This window comes from Dasypus novemcinctus, chromosome 7, assembly GCF_030445035.2.
Source record: "Dasypus novemcinctus isolate mDasNov1 chromosome 7, mDasNov1.1.hap2, whole genome shotgun sequence".
Taxonomy (NCBI): Eukaryota; Metazoa; Chordata; class Mammalia; order Cingulata; family Dasypodidae; genus Dasypus; species Dasypus novemcinctus.
This window is the reverse complement of record NC_080679.1, coordinates 109,254,375-109,278,961: the sequence shown is the minus strand read 5'-3', so window position 1 is coordinate 109,278,961 and position 24,587 is coordinate 109,254,375. Positions and strand designations below refer to the sequence as shown.

Below are 24,587 nucleotides of genomic sequence, written 5' to 3'. Positions count from 1 at the left end.
CTATCATAAGAGGATACTTTGAAAAACTATATTCCAACAAAAACAACAATTCAGAGGAAATTGTCAAATTCCTAGAAACACATAAGCAGCCGAAATTGACAAAAGAAGAAACTGAAGATCTCAACAAACCAATCACAACTAAACAGACAGAATCAGTCATTAAGAACCTCCCAAATAAGAAGAGCCCAGGGCCAGACAGCTTCACAGGTGAATTCTACAAAACATTCTGGAAAGAACTAACACCAATCCTGCTGAAACTCTTCCAAAAAATCGAAACAGAAGGAACATTGCCTAACTCCTTCTATGATGCCAACATTACCCTAGTACCAAAGCCAAACAAAGACACCACAAGAAAGGAAAATTACAGACCAATTTCTCTAATGAACCTAGACGCAAAAATACTTAACAAAATACTTGCTAATCGTATTCAACAACACATTAAACGAATTATACACCACGACCAAGTGGGATTCATTCCAGGTATGCAAGGATGGTTCAACATAAGAAAATCAATCAATGTAATACACCATATAAACAGATTGAAGGAAAAATATCACATGATTATATCTATAGATGCAGAAAAAGCATTTGACAAAATACAGCACCCTTTCTTGATAAAAACACTCTAAAAGATTGGAATACAAGGAAATTTTTTGAACATGATAAAGAGTATATATGAAAAACCCACAGCCAACATCGTTTACAATGGAGAAATCCTAAAATCCTTCCCTCTAAAGTCAGGAACAAGACAAGGATGCCCACTGTCTCCCCTTCTTTTTAACATTGTCTTAGAAGTACTTGCTCAAGCACTGAGGCAAGAACCAGATATAAAAGGCATTCGAATTGGAAAGGAAGAAGTCAGAATTTCATTATTTGCAGATGACATGATCCTATACATAGACAACCCTGAGAGGTCTACAACAAAGCTTCTAGAACTCATAAATGAGTTTAGTAAAGTTGCAGGTTATAAGATCAATGCACAAAAATCAGTAGCATTTCTGTACACTAATAATGAGCAAGATCAGGAGGAAATCAAGAAATGAATACCATTCACAATAGTAAATAAACAAATCAAATATTTAGGAATAAATTTAACTAAAGATGTAAAAAACTTATACACCAAGAAATATACAAGACTGTTCAAGGAACTCAAAGAAGACCTAAATAAATGGAAGAATATTCCCTGTTCATGGATAGGAAGACTAAATATTATTAAGATGTCTATCCTACCAAAACTGATCTACACATTCAATGCAATCCCAATAAAAATCAGCACAGCCTTCTTTAAGGAACTAGAAAAACTATGAAATTTATTTGGAAAGGAAAGAGGCCCTGAATAGCCAAAGACATATTGAAAAAGAAAAATGAAATTGGAGGAATCACACTACCGGACTTTAAAACATACTACAAAGCTACAGTAGTGAAAACAGCATGGTATTGGCATAAGGAGAGACACACAGACCAATGGAATCGAATTGAAAGTTCTGATATAGAACTTCATATATATAGCCACATAATATTTGATAAAGCCACGAAACCCTCTCAACTGGGAGAGAATGGCCTATTCAACAAATGGTGCCTGGAGAACTGGATATCCATATGTAGAAGAATGAAAGAGGATTACCATCTCACACCTTATACAAAGATCAACTCAAGATGGATCAAAGGCCTAAATATAAGAGCCAAGACCATAAAGACCTTGGAAAGCAGTGTAGGGAAACATCTACAAGACCTTGTAATAGGAAATGGCTTTATGAACTTCACACCAAAAGCACTAGCAGCAAAAGAACAAATAGATAAATGGGACTTCCTCAAAATTAAAGCCTTCTGCACCTCAAAGGAGTTTGTCAAGAAAGTAAAAAGGGAACCTACACAATGGGAGAAAATATTTGGTAACCATATATCCAATAAAAGACTTATAACTTGCATATATAAAGAACGCCTATATCTTGAAAATAAAAAGATAAACAACCCATTTAAAAAATGGGAAAAAGATTTAAACAGACACTTCTCCAAAGAAGAAATACAAATGGCTAAAAAGCACATGAAAAAATGCTCCAAATCTTCAGTTATCAGGGAAATGCAAATCAAAACTACAATGAGATACCATCTTACTCCCATAAGATTGGCAGCTATGAATAAAAGAGAAGAATACAAATGCTGGAGAGGATGTGAAGAAATGGGAACACTCATCCACTGCTGGTGGGAATGCAGAAGGATCCAACCATTCTGGAGGACAGTTTGGTGGTTTCTCAAAAAACTAGCCATAGATTAGCCATATGACCCAGCAATTCCACTGCTGGGTATATACCCAGTAGAACTGAAAACAAGGACACAAACCGATATATGCACAACAATGTTCATAGCAGCATTGTTCACAATCACCAAAAGTTGGAATCAACCCAAATGCCCATCAACAGATGAATGGACAAATAAAATGTGGTATATACATACAGTGGAATACTACTTGGCTTTAAGAACAAATACACTACAAACACACGTGATAACACGGATGAATCTTGCGAACCTTATGTTGAGTGAAGCAACCCATGCATTGAAGGACAAATACTACATGACCTCAATGATATGAAATAGGTAAACCAAGCTGCCTCAGAGAACTAGAGACTGGAAGATAGGCTTACAGGAAATCGGGGGGTAGAGGAAGGATGTAAGCTGACATCTACATGGGTGAAATCTATGATAAGCTGGAGGTAAGTATGTGTACAAGGAAGGGATAAAATGGGGGCATAGGATTATCTTTGGGTAGGGCTTTGGGGGTTTGAGGGGGGCTAGGGATGGGCAGATGGGTAATATTGCCCAAGAAATTGGGGGGAGGGTGGGGTAACATATGAACATAGGAGATTGTCAGGTGTTGGTTGAGAGTATAATGCTGAGAAAACCTTTTCAAAATATAATTAGGAAAATTACCTGTTTAAGATACTCAAAGGGGATAATCTGATGCAGGACTGACTCCTAGGGAATATCTGAATGCTCATTTTGCCAGAGTGGGTTATACCATTGGGTAGAGACCCATATAATAAGAGTGAAGTTAGACCCACAACCTGGGGAGGACTAATGCCATCAAACAGACGGAACTGTATGTCTCAAGAGAAATGGTGGCTCCCAGGGCATTAGGGCAGTTGAGCAAGTCAAGCCCTCAACACTTTTGCAAGTATCTCTGAACATGGCTCCTCAAGAAATATACATTGACTGTCACTGTGGGCTCCAAGGGGAGGGGGAAATAGATATTGAATAGATGGAACCAAAGTAACTGTGAGGGCAAAAGAAATGTTTCACAAGAGTACACAAGGATGGATATAAAACATGTAATATTACACCAAAAACATATAGGGGATGACAGACTAATAATGTAAACCATAATGTAAAACATAGGATAACTAAAAAATTTAGAAAACTGTATAGCCTAAAGTATAAACCACAATGTAAACACAAATGTTATCTTGTTTGAAAGCTATTGTCTAAATATCTGTACATCAGTTTCAGTAAATATGATATGAATAAGTTAAAAGATTATTTCTGTGGAAGGGAAAAGGTTTTATAATGGATATGTGGGAGTACTGTATATTGTATATATGAATTATTGTGATCTATGGCTCTTGTGAAGAGAAGCTCAATAATTAGGAAAAAAGAAAAGAAAAAGATAGGATGTAGAATTTTTCCAAATCAATATGTATTCTATATCTAACCTTTAAACTCATCGCTATATTCCATTTTACTATTAAGGGAACCTGGCATTACATTGGGCTTCACTTTTCAGGAAGTTTTGGATCACAGAGTGGTTCAATAATGGCAGTGGAGGAATACTGGTACGGGATGTTATTGACAGGGGACATATGGTTGACAGGGAGTTATACAGGGCATGTGTCCAGGGTGCATGGAAATGTTTGGATATACTCATAGTGGAAACAATTGAAAACAACAGCTGGGGGGGTACTGAGTTTCTAGCCGGGGGGGGGGGGGGGGCTCTGTCATGGTCCCTAGGGGAGCAGTGGCAGTCCCTCAGGTGCAATGGCAAGGACCAGGAAGGAATGAGGGTCCAACAGTGAGCCCCAGATACTAATGACTATGCTTGTGAGCCTATACACCAGAAATAAGAACAAGGCCTAGAGCAGCACTGTGCCTAGGATTTCCCTCCTGACAGCTTCCGTGTTAGTCAAATGTGGACAGTCTTGAAGCCAAACTCAGCATGTAAATACAATGCCTTCCCCCTGCGTGGGACATGACACCCAGGGATGAGCCTCCCTGGCACCGAGGGATCACTACCAAGTACCAGCTGATGATGTAACTAGAAATGACCTTGAATTAAAGGTTCAATGTGGACCAGCAGAATATCCCTGTCTACATGTAATAACAGGAGTTAAAAATGTTGTTTGACCTAAAATAAGGGGGAAATGGAAAGGACAAATGAGTTTATATGGCTATGAGTCTCTAAAAAAGAGTCTGTAGGTTGTCAGAAGGATTGCCCTTATGCAAACCTGAGCAGAGTCTCAGAGATAGATAAAGTAGATACATCCCCAGGTATTGGTTCTTTTGAGGGCTAAAGAGACCCACAGGTGCTATGGTCTTGGCAGATGGGGTTCACTGCCATGTCAGTTGGCCCTTCTTTGGAGCTGGTGTTTCTGCGTGATAGAGCTGGACTCAGATGTGATCTCTGTTCACAAGCCTTTCATCCTACTTTACTGGATTGTAGTTGTTGCTGGGATTTATGATATATCTAGGGGATTTGAATCTCTGGACTGACAATATGATAGCCAGGCCCTGAGCCTCAACAGACATCAGCTCCTACACTCTGATTTATTGGACTTACCCCACTCAGCTAACATGGAGTTGAAGAATGTCAACCACCACACCATGGAGCCTAGAGGGCCTACAACTGAAAGCAGGAGGATTTCATCCAGTATTCATGTGGAATCTAAGTCCCCTCTTGTCATAGATGTGGAATGGACACAACCAAACCAAGGTCCACAGGAAGGAGGAATACAGTAAGGATTAAAGTGGACTTAATGATATTCTATTCATGAACTATTGTGGTTAATAATTGAGAAAATGTGGCATTGGTATGGAAAAAAGTGGCCATGTTGGCTGCTGTGTGCGGGGAATGGGAGGAAGAGATGAGATGTGGAGGCATTTTCGGGACTTGGAGTTGTCCTGAGTGGTGCTGCAGGGGCAATTTCCAGACATTGTATGTCCTCCCATGGCCCACTGGATGGAACGTGGGTGAGTATGGGCTATGGTGTGGACCACAGGCCATGGGGTGCAGCAATGCCTAGAGGTGTACTCACCAGATGCAATGGATGTGTCATGATGATGGGGGAGAGTGTTACTGTGGGGGGTGTGGTGGGGTGAGGGCGGTGGGGGTGAATGGGGACCTCATATTTTTAATGTAATATTTTTTTAAAATGAATAAATAAAAAATAATAAAAATTTTAAAAATTTAAAAAAATTTAAAAAAGACTTTGTTATAGACCTTACACATTTTTCCTAGCTTTTCGTCAATAGTGTTGATTCTCTTTACAACTATAATTAAAATCTTTAAATATACATTATAATTTTAATCTAACATTAGTTAAACCCATTTTCCTTTATATTTTATGTTTTTTGCTATAAATTTCTATTAATCTTTAACAATATATATGTACATATGTATACATCTGCATATAAATATATATAAACACATAACATAGCATATTATGTGAAGTTAGAAAACCTAATTCTCCCACATATCAACTTGGTAGCCTGAAGTAAAATGGTTGAGACTTAGTTTCATATCCTGTAAATGTGAGGAAATAATACCATTGTAGGTTTGATTCAAACCCTGAATAAAAAAACTCATTTAAGAATGTCAAATCCATGTTTGGGGCATATGAACACTAAATACATTACAAATAATGTTACTATTCTTAAACCTTCTCCTTATCTTTTTATCTAATAGCTCTTATATTTGTATTTATCTTGTTGATATTTACCCTTTTTATCTTATTTTAAATCTCATATATTTTTCTTCTTTTTAAATATTAAGTCATATTTTATTGGGACTTTTACCAATACTAATGATATTATATATGTGTGTATGTTATTTTCATTCACTTTTATAGGAAATTTATTAAAGACCTACTATTTGCCAGATACTCTTCTGGAGGTTGGAGATACAGCAGTGAACAAAAGACAACTCTCTCCCATTAAACTTTATAGTTTAATGGGGGACAGAAGAAATAGACCAAATAAACAAATAAATTATATTTTATGTTAGCAGGTGATGAGGGATATGGGAGTAAAATTTGGAGTTGTGTAAGGGAATCAGGAGTCTTCAGGGGTTCTTTATCAGGAGGAAGAAGTTTGTAATTTTTAAGACAATATTCAGAGTAAGATACATTGTGAGGTGATATGTCAGCAAAGACTTGAGTGGATAACTTGTAGAAGAGCATTCCAGAAAAAAGAACTATCCATGCAAATGCAGGTGCAAGGTTGAAGTTTCTAATAAATAGCAGGTCCAATAATGAAGTGAGGGAAGTTTAAAGAAGTATAATAAGAGCACAAAAATAAAGAGGGACAGTTCAAGTTGGACTTTTACCACTGAAAGGGGGACCCATTGGCAAATTTTAAGCAGACAAATGACATAATCTGATTTATATTCCAGAGGATCATTTAGGCTACACATGAAGAATAGACTGTAGGTATAAAATGGGTACAAGGAATTCCATAAACCAGAAAATCCATAAATCAGAAATTTTGGCAAGAGATGATGTTGACTTAGGGTAGGGTGGTATTAATTGAAAATTGTGATAAATGGGAAGAGTGTGGATATATTTTCACAGCAAAGGTAATGGGATTGCCTGGATTGTTGGATATGGGGTATGTGAGAGAGCCATCACGATGATTCCAAGTGTTGCGGTCTGAGCAACTGAAATAACAGAATTACCATTAACTGATGGAGAAGTAATACTTGTAGAGAATGATTCAGTTCAGTTTTGGACATGTTAAGATTTCTATTCAACCTTGTCTCATATATATATTGCTGCATAACAACCCACCCCATACTGAAAACAACTATCACGTAAATTGCTTATGAACTTGCAATTTGGTCAGAGCTTGGCAAGAATAGTTCTTCTCTGTTTGTAATGTTTATGCTAATGTGTCAATGGGCCAAATAATGGTGCCCAGTAGTTTTGTCAAGCAAGCACAGGGCTAATTGTATACAAGGGCATTTCATGAAGTTTAGTAGTGAGCTGATAGCATACATGGCTGATTACATCTATATGCACTGAGGAGATTGTTGTCAGCAGTGAGTGATGTCTCATAAAATTGAAAACCTTAAAAGGAGAAGTGGTTTCAGCTTTCAGAAAGGGAAGCTCCATCTCTCTTTCAGACAGCAAGCATTTCCTGGGGAACTCATTGAGGAACTTCATCAGAGTCCCTGACTTGCAACCTGCCTTATGGAATTTGGACTTGTACATCTTCACAGTAGCATGAGACAATTTTTAAAAATCTGATACTATTTATAGATATCTCCTAGTTCTGCTTCCCTAGAGAACCCTGACTAATACAGTGTGGTACCAGGAGTGGCTCCTGAGAAACAAAATCTTAAACATGGGATTTCTGAATTTACTCTGGGTGCAATTGGCTCTCTACCCTGATTAGATTCAAGGAAACTAATGACTGTTTCCAATACCACTGGAAATGACAGTCCATGGCATGATGTGGCAAAAGAAATACACAAAACATCACCGCTGGATATGACTACTTCCATGCTTGTAAGAAGCAAGGCTGCAGGTGACAGCCTTTTTCACACCTTAACAGAGTTTTTGGAGTTAAAAGGTACAATGATGTTGGCTGGCTGTTTCAAAATATACTGCATATAGCTAAAAAGAAAGGGATGAACTGAAGGTTTCAAATTTGCAACTTAAATGTCACATGAATGATGTGAAAGTATCTAAGGGGGCCCTGAAAGAAAATTTTGTTTTATGCAGTCATAGACTTGAGATCTTTGAAAACCAGACTCAGAGTCTCATTGTCCAAGTAGCAGAGTTACAATTGAAACTGAAATCTCATCCTTGCAGGGTGTCTGCTGTTAAAGTGAGGGCACTGATTGGGAAGGAGTGTAATCCTGAGTATTGAGATGGAGACATATGCATTGATGATCGTGGCAGTGGGGATGTTGAAACCCTAAATTCTGCTGAGACTTTGCCAAATAAACCTGTAAGGTTAGCCCTGTGGAGATCACCCAATATCTAGCTTCCATCGCCCAACCTCCACCCTGCCCTGAGGAGTTACCATATGACATCCAACCCCACATAAAGATATTAATCCTGTCTCATTAGATGAAACTGCAACAGGATGCCCTGAGGTAATCAGCTTGCAAAACACTTCTAATTCTTCTCCTTACCCTCCCTCAAGACCCCTTTTTCTTCCAGACCTATAAATTATACTAAAGTCACAACAAGATCCCAAAAAGTGAAGTATGAAGTGTGACACATAAGGAAGGAAGCCATACTCCAAAAGAACTTTATGGACTTTACAATTTATATAGACAGAAATCAAGGGAATATGTGTGGGAAAATATATTAATATGTGTGCGATCACAGTGGAAGGAATGTAAAGATGGATTAGGCTGAATTTATTCACATGGTCCCACTGAGCAGAGACTCTGAATTCAATGTTGTAACTTGAGGAGTGAGAACAGACTCTAACAGTGATTGGTTGAAAGATGGACCAAAAGGTAGCCAATATTGCTTGAGGTCAAGATGCAAGAATTGCCCTGGTATACTGTAGATGAGGTAAAAGCCTGTAAAAGCTTAGAGAGATTGGAATGTTAGAACAGATTCACCATCTAAAACCTGTCTATACCTACCAACCAGGAATATCCAGAGGACATACCACCTTTAAACAGGTCAGTGAGGAAAAAATATGTGAGACTAACTCCATTTTCCCTGAAGAATAGGTTAGCTATTACCATGGGAACTACTGTCACAGAACTAGGAGACTTAAACACTTTGAGGATGATTGGATCCCAGGCTAGCAGAAACCAAGTGGGAGCACTTAAATCAATAAAGAAAAAATGGAAGTGGCCACCACAACAAAAAGCAGACTCAAAGCAGCAATCAAAAAAGTCTGAGCCATTTAAACCTATGGCTTTGACTAATAGATCATGGTCTACCTAGAAGTAAAATAAATGGGCAGCTGTATTAGTCAGGCAAAGGGGTGCTGATACAAAGTACCAGAAATCTGTTTTATAAATTTGGCCCAGTGGTTAGGGCATCCGTCTACCACATGGGAGGTCCACGGTTCAAACCCCGGGCCTCCTTGACCCATGTGGAGCTGGCCCATGTACAGTGCTGATGCGCGAAAGGACTACCGTGCCACGCAGGGGTGTCCCCTGCGTAGGGGAACCCCACGCGCAAGGAGTGTGCCCCGTAAGGAGAACCACCCAGTGCAAAAAGAAAGTTCAGCCTGCCCAGGAATGGCGCCACACACATGGAGAGCTGACACAACAAAAAGAAACACAGATTCCCGTGCCGCTGACAACAACAGAAGTGGACAAAGAAAGAACACGCAGCAAATAGACACAGAGAACAGACAACTGGGGCGGGGGAAGGGGAGAGAAATAAATAAATCTTTAAAAATATATATATATAAAGGGCATTTATTTGGGATAAAAGTTTACAGTCACAAGGCCCGAAAGAGTCCAACTCAAGGTTATCCCTTACCAAATTCTGTTGCCATATGTTGAAGCAAGATGGCAGCACCATCTGTGAGGCTTCAGCTTTGCTCTTCCCTCTTAAGGCTCTGTGGTCCCAGCTTCTTCCAATCTCAACTGCAGGCTACCCAAGGGCTCGTCTGCCATTCCAGGCTTATTTCTTTCTGGGCTCAGCTGCTCTGTACTCCTCACAAGGTCAGCTTTAAACTATTAGGCAAATAGCTCATCTCTCTTCCCGGGGGCTCTGGATCCTCTTTCACATCTATGGAGCCCTCTCTCTTTTCTCACCTATCCACTTCCATGTTCTTGGTTGAGCATCTATTTATATAGCCTACCAAAGGGGTGGGAACTCAACCCTGCACACCCTAATAACATGGTTGAATCAAAGCCCTAATTTTCATTTAATCAAGTAAATGTAAAGTCTTTCAGTTTAAATCAATCAAAGGATATCTTGCCCAGAGGAGCAGACCAGTTTATAAACGTAATCTCTCTTTTTGGAATTCATAAATTACCTCAAACTGCTACAGCAGTCTACTAAATTCCTACTTAATTTGTATAAGCAGAAGAGATCTAGGTTAAGTGGACAAAAGCATAACCTGAATGTATACTATTAATCTTCCTCCCAGCTTTTCCCAAAGAGACCTATGGCCTTTTACCATGATAACTGTGCATTGGGAAAAGGAAAAGATTAGACATTTGGGGGATCTGATATCTGTCTGATGTCATAAGTGACATTAATTCTATGAGACCCAAAATGTCACTGTGGTTCACCAGTCAGTGTAGGGGCTTATGAAGATCAGATGATCAACAGAGTTTTAGCTCAGGTCTTTCTCACAGTGGGTTCAGTGCAGTTATTCTGTGGTTATTTCCACAGTCCCAAAATGCATAATTGGAGTAGAAATACTGAGCAACTCATAGAATCCCCACATTGGTTCCCTGACTTGTGGAGTAAGGGCTTTTATGGTAATGAAGGCCAAGTAGAAGTCACTTGAACTGCCTTAGGAAAATAGTAAATCAAAAGCAATACTGGATTCTTGGAGGGTTGCAGATATTAGTGCCAAATATCATCAAATACATGAAGCATACAGGGGTGGTGATTCCCCATTCAACTCTCCTATTTGGCCTGTGCAGAAAACAGATAGATCTTAAACGATGATAGTGGATTACTGTAAACTTAACTAGGTAGTGACTTCAATTGCTCCTGCTGTTCCAGATGTGGTATCATTGCTTGAGCAAATCAATACATCCCTCAGTACCTGGTGTGCTGTTACTGATCTGGCAAATGCTTTTCTCTCAATTGTCATTAGTAAGGACCACCAGAAACAGTGCCTTCAGCTGGAAAGGCCAGGAATATACCTTCACTGTCTTGCTTCAGAGGTATATCAACTCTCCAAACCTTTGTCATAATATTGTCTGTAGGGACCTTCATTGTCTCTCTCTCCCACAAGATATCACACTGATCCATTATATTGATGATATCATGTTGACTGGATATAGTGAGCAAGAAGTAGCAATGATTCTAAACTTATTGGTAAACCATAAACATGATGGGAGATGGGAGATGAATCCAACAAAAATACATGGGTCTTCCACATCAGTGAAATTTCTAGGTGTGGTGTGAGGCACATTGAGATATTTCTTATAAAGTGAAGGATAAGCTGTTGTATCTGGCTCCTCCTATGGCCAAAAAATAGGCACTACATTTAGTTGGCCTCTGGAGGTTTGAGACAACTTATTCCTCATTTCAGTGTGCTAATCTGGCCCATTTACCAAGATACCAGAAAAGTTGCTAGTTTTGAGTGGGTACTGGAACAAGAGGAGCTCTGACAGATCCAGGCTGCTGTGCAAGCTGCAGTACCACTTGGGCCATATGATCCAGTAGATCCAGTAGTAATGGAAGTGTCAGTGGCAAATAGAGATGCTGTCTGGTGCCTTTGGCAAGCCCTTATAGGAGAATCACAATGTAGACCTTCAGGATTTTGGATTTGAGGGTTTTGGAGCAAATTCCTGCCATCTCTGTAGATAGCTACTCTCTTTTTGAGAAACTGTTTTTGGCCTGCTACTGGGCCTTATTAGACAGGATGCTTAACCATGGGCCATCAGGTCATCATGAGACCATAGTTGCCTATAAGGAGCTGTATATAGTCTGACCTGCCAAACCATAAAGTTGAGTATGCACAGCAGCACTCCATCATAGGACTCAGATGGGTCCTGAAGGCAGGCGAAGAGATCTGGGGAAGAGGCAATGAATAGATCTTTCTGAGTGGACAAAAAGCATGAAAATATTTGTGACCCATGTGAATGCTCACCAGAGGGTGACTTCAGCAAAGGAACCTTTTAATAATCAAGTGGGTAAGATGACCTGTTCTGTGATCACAGTCAGTCTATTTCTCCATCCACTCCAGTCATTGTCCAATGGGCTCATTAACGGTGGCCACAATGGTAGGGCTGGGGATTATGCATGGCCTCAGCAACATACACTTTCCCTCACCAAGGCTGACTTTGCTGTAGCCAGTGATGAGATCCCAATCTGCCAGAAACAGAGACACACATACAGAGCCCCCGACATGGGACTATTCCCCAAAGTGATCAGCCTGCTACCTGGAGGCAAGTTTATTACATTGGACATCTTCTATCATGGAAGGGGCAGCAATTTGTTCTAACTGGAATAGACATACTCTGGATATGGGTTTGCCTTCACTGAACACAATGCTTCTTCCAAAACTACCATTCACAGACTTACCAGATGTCTTATCCATTGCCATAGTATTTCACACAGCATTGCTTCTGTTCAAGGAACCCATTTCACAGCAAATAGTGTGTGGGAATGGTACATACTCATGGTATTCACTGGTTTTACTATGTTCCCCATCATCCTGAAGCAGCTGGATTGATAGAATGGTCTTTAGGAGACTCAATTATAGCACCAAGTAGGTGGCAATACCTCTCAGGTCTGGAGCAATGTTCTCCTGTGTATGGCTGTGTATGCTCTAAATCAATGTCCACTGTACAGTGCTCTTTATCCCATACCCAGGATTCATGGGTCCAGAAATCAAGGGTTGGAAATGGGAATGGTACCATTCATTATTACCCCTAGTGATCCACTAAGAAAATTTTTGCTTCCTGTACTTTCATCCGTAAGCTTTGCTTGTCTACAGCTCTTTATTCCAAAATGAGAGTACTTCCACCAGGAAACACAACAATGATTCCACTGAACTGGAAGTTAAGACTGCCACCTGGCTACATTGGGGTCATCTTGCCTCTGAATCAACAGGTAGAGAAAGGAATTACTGTACTGCCTGGGGTATTGGTCCTGACTAGCAAGGGGAAATAAGACTGCATCTACACAATGGAGGTAAAGAAGAGTTAGCTTGGAATGTAGGCGACCCCCAGGGCAGAGGTTCTTAAACTTTTTCTTCCACAGACCCCTTTGCCAGTCAGGTGAAAACCATGGACCCCTTACTAAGTCCACACTGCACTGTGTATTTTTTAATAAAAATATCACACCTGTACCATCATATGACCACAAGAATAATGATTTTTTGAATTTCAATTCAAGCTCATGAACTCCTCCTTAAGAACCCCTGCCCTAGGGCATCTCTTAATACTACCAAGCATTGTGATTAACTGTAGAAAACTGAAACAACCCAATCAATGCTGCAATAACAATGGCCCAGAATCTTCAGGAATGAAGGTTTGGGTGACCCCACCAAATAAAGAACCACAGCCAGCTGAGGTGCTTTCTGAGTGTAAAGTGAACATAGAATGGGTAGTGGAATAAGGTAGTGATAAATATGGACTTTGACCACGTGACCAGTTACAGAAATGAGGAATGTAATGTACATGAATATTTCTTCCTTGTTTTGTTATGAGAATGTTTGTATGTACATAAAATGAATATCTTTGTTTTCTTCCCTATCTTTTCCCCTTATATGACAAATTGTATTAGTTTCATGCTATAGTATTTAAGGATGTCAAGTTAAAGAGTTAATATTACTCAAGTGATGTGAGCTACGGGTGGGAGGCTCTTTGTCTCTTCGGAGATAACCTAAACTGTCTGTCCTGACTTGTGGGTGTGGGACAGTAAGAGGGTGCAGTCCTGCCCTTGGTGACCATGGCAACGACTCCAGTCCCAGAAGGCAATGTAGCAATGCAAACTCTATATACATACCAGTCAGTCCAGGGAAACTCTGATGGTGGTGATGCTGAAACTTAAGGGAACTTGGACTTGGCCTCGAATGGGAAATATAATATAGCCTGTGCATAAATTGAAAACCATCTAATTCTGTATCCAAATGTGCTTAGTCTCTAGAAATCCAGTTAAGTGATATGGGCTTTGAATGATCAGAAAGGATATAAGACTAAACGTGTATTCAAAGTTGCATCCAGACAGAATGTGGGCAAGATGCTAATTCAAGCTCACCTGAAATGTGGGCAATATGTTAATTCAAAACCTATCTGGTACTCAGGCAAAGACTTAAGTAACAAAGAAAGTAGTTTTCTTTGATAACAGCACCATTTGACTCCCCACCCTGTATAAAAGGAGCTTGAAAATCTTGTTGGAGGCTCAGGTTTGAAACAGAAAGCTCCCCGAGTCTGGCCGGTGGTCAACAAATCATTTTTCCTTCTCAAAATCATTCCTGAGTCCTGGCCTTTACATATGCAAATAATTGAAACTCTTTCAACAACTATAACACAAGGACTTGCACTCTACTCTGGAGGGACACAAGGACTTGCACTCTACTCTGGAGGGATTTGCTGCATTTCTGGTTGCACACAGGACAGTTGAGTATTATTACTTGGAAAAATATATATGTTTGTTATTGTTTTTATTTAGAGATTAAGTATGGTTTAAGGAGATGAATATGGCTGTCAATTTGACAAGGGGTGGACAGTGATGGTTAGGTAGTGGTGCCCAGTTGTTTGGTCAAGCAAGTATTGAACTAATTGTAATACAAGAACATTTTATGAACTTTAGTCATCAGTGGGTTGATTGCATAGATGGCTGATTAATCTATAATTGGTTGAGCAGATTGCCATCAACAATGAGTCATCCAATCAGTTGAACTGATCTCATCCAATCAGTTGAAGGCTGTAAAAAAAGAAGTGATTTGATTTCAGCACATACAGAGAGAATTTCCATCTCTATTTCAGACAGCTAGCATCAAATAGAAAACTCATCAAGGACCTTCATCAGAATCCCTGGCTTGTAGCCTGCCCTTACAGAATTTGGACTTGTCCATCCCCAAGATCACGTGAGACAATTTTATAAAATCTCATACTATTTATAGATATCTCCTGTTAGTTCTGTTTCCCTAGAAAACCCTGGCTAATACACTGCACCACACCAACTGAGGTAGCATCAATACTGGGATGACTTATTAGTTGGGATGTAGGCTTCATTTGAAAGCTCACTCACTTCACCTGCCTGGTCATTAGTGCTGGCCATCAGCAAGGACCTTAGCTAGAGTTGTCAGCTGGAGCAACTATATGTGTCCTTTTTATGTGGCTGATTGGTTTTCTCACTGCCTAATGGTTGGTTACTAAGAGCATCCCAAAAACACCAGGAGGAAGCTTTATCTCCTTCTATAATCGAGCCTCAGAAGTCACATTATATCATCTCAACCTCAGTCACAGGCCTACCCAGATTGAAACATAGGGGGAAAAAGTCTCTACTTCTCTATGGGGAAAGTGTCAGTTTCATACTGTAAGAAAAGTATGGCAGATATTGTTATAATCATCTTGGAAAGTACAATCTGTCACAGGCCTCCAAATGAAAAGGTTGAGTAAGCAGTTATACATAAAAATCTTGAGTTCAGGGGTGAGGTTTCGTCTGGGGATAAACATTTTGAAATCATTAACATATAGATAACATAAGACCATAGTATGAATAAGTAGCAATAAAAAAAAGAATAACATCCTGCAGTGAGTCCCTGGAACCTCTAACATTAAGAAGTCAGAGAAAAAGAAGAGCTCTAAAAGGAGAGTGAGCTGCGATGCCCAGTGAAATAGGAAAACAATCAAGAGGGCTGGTTTTCCTCAGTCGCATATCATCTCTTTGAAATCCATGTCTAAGATCTTCCCTAGTAATAAGGAACGTGTTTGTTCAGGTATCCAGCGTGCCTTGCTTTATTTGTGACCTTATCCCAGCCCCAGGTGATAAATCATAATTTGTCTACATAAATCAAGATAATCCCTTCCCCATCTGAAGACAGGTATGTAACCTACTTCTGGCTTAAGAAAAGCAAAGTGATGACTACTAAGGACTTTCTTCTCCCAAATAAAGCAATACAGCCTAGCCAGAAAATGATTTGCCATATATTGCTTCTTCCTTCCTTAAATGCAGACAGGATGCCTGATGATATATCAAGAATGTTGCCACAATGAGGCAATTACATCAAACATGAGGACAAAATGTAACCTGGCAAAGATGGTAGATCAGAAAGATAAAAACATGGTTGAGCAATTGAATCATTACTTGCAGCCATATACTTCTAGTGTTCTTTTACATTAGGAAAATAAAAGTCCTATACACTTAATGCATTGTAACTGAATGTATGTTACTTGCATGTAAGAGCATTTCTAACCAAAGCACCTTTTTTCCAAACCTACTTTCAGCTTGAAGTGTGATAATTTTTTTTTGTCAAATCTCTCTCCTATATTAACCTTTTTCCCCCATTTTCACTATTCAATATTATGACCTATGCATATAGCATTTAGTAAGAGAGTGAAGCAAATAATATTGGAAGAGTACATACAAAATACAACAAGGAGGGAAGCCTGGAGATATATAAGAGAGTTGATTAGTATTTCATATAAATCTGCATTATTCTAAATCGGTGTTCCTTAAACTTGTTTATCTACAACTTTGCATGACCAGGATAGCTTTACTTTTCTTCTACTCTAAAAGACATAGGAATTCTATGAAGACAACATTTTTCTCTTTTTAAAATCACTTAAATCAAACTAACAACGTAAGAAACACAGTATTGAGGAGTAATACAAGGAAAATAGAGACTATTGATATATTAAAAAGAGATGGTCAGTCTGCTACCTTTTATATACCCACTGCTGTGCTAAGCCCTAGGGATAGAGAAATAAATCAAACACACATGACCCCTCACCTTGTAGAGTTAAAATGTAATGAGCAGTTTTATATTAAAAGGAAAAGAAATCACTCAAGCCTTTGTCAATATCAGGGAATCAGTGGTATAATTCAGAATGGAGGTAATGAAGTTGAAAAGTAGTAAAATGATAATAGAATTATTTAGAAGAAAAATAGAATTATTTAGAAGAACTTGGTGGCAGATTGAAATCTTTCCATTTCAGATATGTATAGTTTGAGTGCCCATGAAACACTGAAATGAAAATGTCAAGAAGGAACTCCAAAGAAAACCTTGGAATGAAGAGGTGGATTTAGCATGATAGGTCCAAAAATGGAAATTGAAGATTTAGAAATATAGAAGAAGTTTGGCTTCAAATGGTTATTTCATTTGCTCAGAAAATAATTAAGTACCTATCACACAAACCATTTTAGGGCAGAGTTTTAAATTGAGAATCTAAAAACATGTTGGTATCCTCATTTGGATTTACATGTGCAATAAGAAATTGTATTAAAAAATGGAACTCCATTACATATATATTAAAAACACATATGAGCAGACTTTTCTTTTCCTACTAGTTAGATTAGGTATTTTTGAGTTTTGTTTCAGACAATACACCAAATGTAAATACTAATAAGGATGTCTGGATTTTTTTCCATGGTACTTAACTCATTTAAAATGCAGAATATATGTGCAAATCTTAAAATTACCCTTTCTCTGGGTGCACTGCTATAGATCTTGGTTGATCCAGGCCTTGGGAAATAATTACATAACGGAAAGAGCCATTAAGTCTTGCAACTTCAATTAAATTGAAGCCATGATCTGTCCAATACATGTTACCTAGAAGAAAGAGAGAAGTATTTAAAATACATTTGTGAGAGTGGAAATTAGTTATTATTTATAGCTGTAAATTACACTTCTGAGCATTTACATAACTCTCAAGAAACCATTTACTTCCTACAGTTTTTTTAATGTGTCTATTTCTTAAGCAGAAAATTATAAATAAACTGATATGCAAACACTTGCAATTTTAATCTCACACATCTCTAGTTTACATCATATAATGATATATTTATATGTCAAAAATAAGTTGAAATTTCTCCACCTGAAGAATGGTTCTATTTTAACTTTCTATTGACTGCAGGCAAAAGAGAACTTCTAACACTTTTGTTTACTTGCCTTATGGAGCTCTCAGGAGATTTGGGTAAAGTTAAGACTATATAATATATGTCTACATAAAAACACTTATCCAAAGACTCAAAAGCCTTAGAAAGAGTGAAGCCCAAAGTAAAAGAAACTATTTACCCCTGTGGCTAGAAGTATAAAAAAGGAGTTGAGTTAGAAACAGAGTTTTTATGAAACAATTGGGTCCCAAATAAAATAGATATAAAATGAAAAGACAAAAAAAGATTATACCAGCAATCCAGTCAATAGCTATCCCTTCCACTCTTCCCAAGCCATTGGTAATGATATCTTCTTTCCAAGTCTGATCTCTTTTAGACCGGCTAATTTTATTGAAACCCATGTCTGTCCAGTAGATGGTATCATTTTCTATGGATAAGACACAGAAAGAGAGAGAGGAAAAAAAAAAAAAAAACACAGTTAAAGGTAACTCTGTATGGATTAGCATCACACTGCATCAGTATTTTTTTGTGTTATCATCCTGGGTGTGCTAGAGTAGGTTTATTCTTCAGGATAATTTATTAACGTAAATAGAAAGAAAGATATTAAAACAGCATGAAAGAACATAGATTTTAATCAAATGGTTTTTTATAAGTATTTATTTAAAATGTTTGGGGAATGACTTACCACATCCTCTTTTTTTTCTCATTTTCCTACATATTTTAACACAATAAATCCTTATTCCCATGAATTTGCAAACTTGGTATCACACCAGGTTATATTCAACTACAATTTTCCTCTTTACTACCTGTGTTTGAGTCTTTGAAATATGCAAAGAATGCCACTTGGGATAATCAACTCAGCAGTCTCAAAGTAGAAAGAAGATGAAAAAAAACATAGGGCATTTTAACTATATCAAGGATGCTTTAAGCATAAAGTCATTCAAAATGCAGAAAACCTTAAAAATGTCTTTAATCCAATTATTCCTGCTGAAGTACTAGTTTCCCAAATGTGAGATACAAATGCATTACATTATTTTTCAAACTCTCATTGTACAAATTGGCTTAAGAATACTTGAGGAATTGCTCTATGCTGTCATAGAGTCTTTGAGTAACCATGCTTTTGGAATATTTGAATAAAAAATGTATCTAAAGACTATAAATGAAATATATTCTATGTGCATGAATATGCATAAAGGCTAGCAATTATAGACCAATGATTTTTAATACAGCCACCAGAAAGACACCGGGGACAAATCATTAAATAATAAATTTGCCACAAACTAAGTAAGCTTTTGTGTTGTAACCTACATGGCCATTTGACGAACAAATCCTTTAAGACCAATATAATTTCCTTCTGGCACAGTGTCAGACTAAGGAATAAAGACAAAGCAATTAGTATAATAGAACCATTTATCAGTAAGTGTGAGGATTCCATTTCAAATAAAATATAGTCTGAATTCTTTTAAATCTTTGGGGAATGATTTCAAAGAACCCCTGTTCTCAGCTATGGTAAGTCAGATACACAATTGTTTGAAGCACAACAGAGATAACTTTTCCAAATATATATCCTGAAATAAAGCACGTGCTTGATTTTCAATTTTGTAAAAGCATCAGTTAATATGTTTTCATTATTTAGAGAGGGAATCAATCAACAAAAACATATTAACTATTATGTGTACAGTCTAACTATCTTCCAAAATCTCAGATCTATATATCCAACTGCTTACTTTGTATCTTCATTTGATATAGAAATGGCAATATTGAGATGCAAAAGCTGTGCTCTGAAATATGCTTTTCTTGCAGTCTTCCTCATGGCACCTCCCCATGCCATAGTGGCATGATGGATGGCTTCTCTATCCTTTGCTACTTGAGCTCAAAACCTCAGTATCGTTCTTGATCACTTTTTCTCACATCCACATCCAATCCATCACCAAGTACTTTCACATGTAATCTATCACCAAGTATTTTAGGCTTTTAAATTTTTTCCTTCAACACATAGCCATCATCCAACCATTTCTCGCACCCTCTACTATTTACATTCTAGTCCAAGTCACTATTAACTCTTAACAGTAGTATTACAATAGTCTCCTAACTGTTCTCTCAGCTTCTAGTTTTGCCCCTGTACTCCTCTTCCCCCCATGTGTCACTCTTACATGTAGGAGCTAGAGTTATAAGATCATTTTTGGTCCCTCTACTCAAATCCTCTAATGAAATCTCATCTCATTCAAAGTAAAATAAAAGTTTCTTCCCATAGTCTTCATGATCTCCCATCCTCCCTCCAGGCTTCTCTCACCTGCTGTCTTTCCCATCACCCCCTTACTCAGCCATTTCTAGAGATGGAAAACACTTATCTTCCTGTTTATAGAACAAATCAAGTGTTCTTCAGTCTCATGATTTTTGCATTATCTTTTCTATCTATCTGGATATTCTTCCTCCAGATGTCTGTACAGATCAAATATTTCCTTCTCTGTGAAACTTTCCAAGATGTCCTTATACAAATGATTACCCCACCATAAATGCCATCTCCCTTACCCTACCTTGTCTCCATACTACTTATCAATATCAAAATATTATGATTTATTGGTTTGTTTATAGAAGTGTCTGAATTGTCTCATTGGTTTATAATTTCTTTGAGGGTTGGAACTTTATTTTTTTCACTACTCTATCTCTGACACCTAATGAGAGTCTTGTATGTAGTAAGTTTGCAGTAAACATTTAAGTGGATGAATGTAATGTACTGTACAAAGACTGGTCAGAAGAGGGATACAAAGACACAGCTCTTAATACGAGATAAGTTCATTAAGGAACAAAAATTAGATGCATGAAAAGATGAATAGTTCACAATAGTATAGGATGAGAAGCATGTAAATACTGCAGACAAGTATTTTCGCAGGAGTTCAAACACGACAAGCATGACAATATTCACAAGAAAATAAAATAAATTTTTCTAAATTTGTATGTGACTCTTACCTTCATAATATCCTTTAATCATTTTACAAGCCCTAGAGTAAACCATGAAGCACTTCCCAACTTCCCTTGCAAGATTTAAACATTCCTTCCCATATTATACCAGTCCATCTTGTATATACCATTATTGTTATAATGAACTACAATTACTTTTTCTATATTTCTCTGTAGAACTATACTGTGAAGTATTTCCTGGGTAGGCACTTCAAATGTCCTACCTTTGCCAATGCAGTTATGTGTTCAGTAGATACTTTGTGAATATTTGTTAGTTTACTCTGTGATACTGAGATTATCTCTAAATGGCCATGTCCACAGCACTGAGGAATTGATGGGTTTTTCTTCTTAGCTTTCTGTTAGATATATTCAGGAAATGTGCAAGTAAATCAATCATGTGATGATAAACTCAGGAGGACCAAGAGGATGGAAGTATTAAATCACTAATTCATTTCCAAATACCCTCTCCTTACCAAATTATGAATATATATTGCACACCTACACAAACATACTCCAAGTGGAATGTATCAGCTATAATCTGAAAACACATTTTCTAATATCTGGGAATATCTATTCTTGATCTACTGTATCAAGAATGCTTCAGTTAGGAAGAGAATCAACTTGAAAGATGATAAAATTTTATACAAATTTACTGTGAAGATCCCAAATGCAGATTAAAAAAAAACAAAGGGGAGAAAACACTGTTATAACTCTGCTCTGACATTTATTCCAAAATGTAATTTTTTAAAGTTTCATTATCCCCTATTCAACACATATTTATAGGATATGAGGTAATGTACTGAGCATTATTGTAGGCATAGGGATATGGCATTGAACATGCCAACATATTCCCTGAAATCATGGAGTTTACTTTCTGGAATTGAATTAAAACTAAACTGCCTTAAGACATATAGTAATTGGGTAATATGTAATACAACTACAGGATTAGACAACAATTTATAATTTAAATAACAATTATAATTACCTTTCTACAGATATAATAAGAATAGGATACTTGATAACCATTTTTAAGGATTACCATATAGAGAGAGTTGTGTCTGGCTATCCTACAGTGTTACTAAAGTAAGAATTAAAGGGAAAGCCAAATAGTCTATAAAACAAGGGATAAGACTTTCACAATGAGAAAAAATTAACACTTGAGTTAAGAAAAAAAGTTTCCTCTGGAGGTACTTAAGAGCTAAAGACCTTTCTGTTTGCAGAGGCTGGATTATGCAGGGTGCTGTCTGAAAATAAGGAACAGGGAATGCAAATCCTTCAAAGCCCTTTTCCACTTTGGAAACCACTACCTTTGATTAGTTAATAAACACTGATTGCCCACGTGCTGTGACCACACTATACTAGGTGTTATGGGTGGGCTGCTGGGTTCTAAAGAATTCAAAGACATGTTTCCTGGCCTAAATTTACATGCTATTTGAGAAAACAGCATATATAAATGACAAAAAATCAGACAAAATACAATGTACAATATTACTATGTTTCTCTCTCATAATGAAATCATTACCAGTACACTAGGAAGGCAGCAAAGAAAAGGTAACCAGGGATGGGTTCTTATAACTCCTCTATCATTTGCCATGGGACTTTTACAATGATACTTATTAATGTATATACATATGTGTGTGTGTGTGTGTATGGTAGAATTTAGACCATCTTTGTAATCAAGGATTAAGAATTAATAAGTAATTATGATTACTGAATCATTATATGGATGCCTTTTACTTCTAGTGTATTATAATAGCCAAAGTTAATATCTGAAATTACTACAACCGGCTATAGTGACCTCACCCTATGTATATGGTTATTTCCAACTAAGAACCTGTCATTGTGATGTTTTATTCTAGACGGATCTTACCTTTGTATATAGTCATTTCTATTTAAGAGTTGCAATTATGATGATTATTCCAGATTGACCTTACCCTTGTATATGAAAACTTTTGTTGAAATGGTAACCACTCCACCCTCTTCTGTTTGAAATATATAAGAAAAAAACCTTGTAACTGACCCTGGTTCTGTAGCCCCCTATCCCCAAATGCCTTGATCTCTAATGACTGTCTTGTGATTGTAATAATTTTGTTACTCACCCTCGTTTTGTAACCACCTCCCATCCTGTCCAACCCCTTAATATTTATTCATGAAGGAATCTAAGCCAAATCCATTCCAGTACTCATTAGCCTAAACTGTCAAGCTTGAATATTATATTATCAGGATTACTGCAGTTCCAGGAGGTGGTTTTTGGGCCATTAAGTCACTGACTTCCGTTGCTGTGCACAAGCAAATGAACTCTTTCTCTCTTTGAAACCCCGGTGTGCCCCAGGAACTGGTCTTCAAAGTGCATTGGGTGGAAAGAACCTGCTTTTGCTCAGCATCATCTTTAGGGTCTCTTGCAACTCTGATCTTCAAACATTAATGTTTTATTTGTTTACCCTCATTTAAAGAGAATACAGTATCTTAAAATTCAGGCCAATTTTAGCTGTTATAAAGATATTCCTTTTCCTCTGTAATTTTTGCTCATTTTTCCGGGTTCTGTTGTCTAGAGCTACAAAAAAATAAAACACAGGATTTTTTTCCCAGGGTATGTTGCTAGTTGCTATTAAACCACATTTTTGTTTCCAACTTCAGAACTTTACATTTATCTCATTAAATATCAGTTTGTTAAATGAGATCATGGATCCTGCCTGTTGACATTTTAAAAAGCCATGTAAAGCAAAAATTGTGATATACATAAATTTTATAAGTAATTTTCTATATCTTTGTTCAAACAAGTGTAAATACTGTAAAATATTTTGAACTGAATCAAAGATATACTTTTGACATACCACTGGATATTTCCTTCTGAGGCAGAATACTTTTTTTATTATTATCCTTAATTATATTCCTTAATAATCTATAATTTATGCATAGTTAAATACATATATCTCAAGTATACAACTTAATGAAATTTTTCATATGGAACATATTCAGGTAACCACCATTCAGATTAAGCAACAGATCACTATCAGCTTCTCGGAGGGTCCCTTTGTGTCCCCTCCTCCTCACTAGTGGGTAAATAGTCCTCCTCCCCAGGGCCCCAGTGAGCAGTCACTATTTTGACTTCTTTCACCATGCTTTCATTTTGCTGATGTCTTAAAATTTTTTTCTATAAATGGCATCAAACAAGATATACTCCTTGGTCTGATTTCTTTCATTCAGCATTATGACTATTGGATTCAACCTTTTGTTCCATGCATCCTGCTTTTCATGGTATGACTATACCACAAATTATTTGCCTATTTTGAACATTTGGATTCTTTTCAATTTTGGGGTATTATAAATAACGCTGCTATGAACATTCTTGTCCATGTCTTGTAGTAGACATATATTGTCATGTTTGTTGGGTCTATAATTGAGGGTGGAATTTCTGGGTCATTGGAGAGCTATAGGAGGTAGTGTCAAACATTTGCTGTCATTTTAATATATTAATTAATTTTTTCAAACAATGCTCTCCTAAGAATTTAGAATCTAGACTGTCCTGATTTGTTTTTTGTGAACCCCATACAAGTATGTTCTTAAAGGTAATCCATTCTATGCCTGTAAACGCAGTATAGATAGGGACTTTTGATCAGATTCAGTTAAGGACCTTGATTAGATGGCTTGTGATTGGACCACATCAGTGAGACATGACACAGG

General features: G+C 37.4%; 1 protein-coding gene across 1 annotated transcript in view; it reads right to left on the bottom strand.

Annotated features, from left to right (window-relative positions):
• The window catches only part of LRP1B (LDL receptor related protein 1B), a 2,023,931-nt gene that overhangs the window by 515,858 nt on the left and 1,483,486 nt on the right, over positions 1-24,587 (bottom strand). Inside the window, exons 36-37 of the mRNA XM_058301027.2 lie at positions 18,235-18,369; positions 17,529-17,658 (exon numbers count right to left, since the gene is read on the bottom strand). Coding sequence (XP_058157010.1) covers positions 17,529-17,658; positions 18,235-18,369 — 265 coding nt within the window. The remainder of the gene's footprint in view (positions 1-17,528; positions 17,659-18,234; positions 18,370-24,587) is intronic.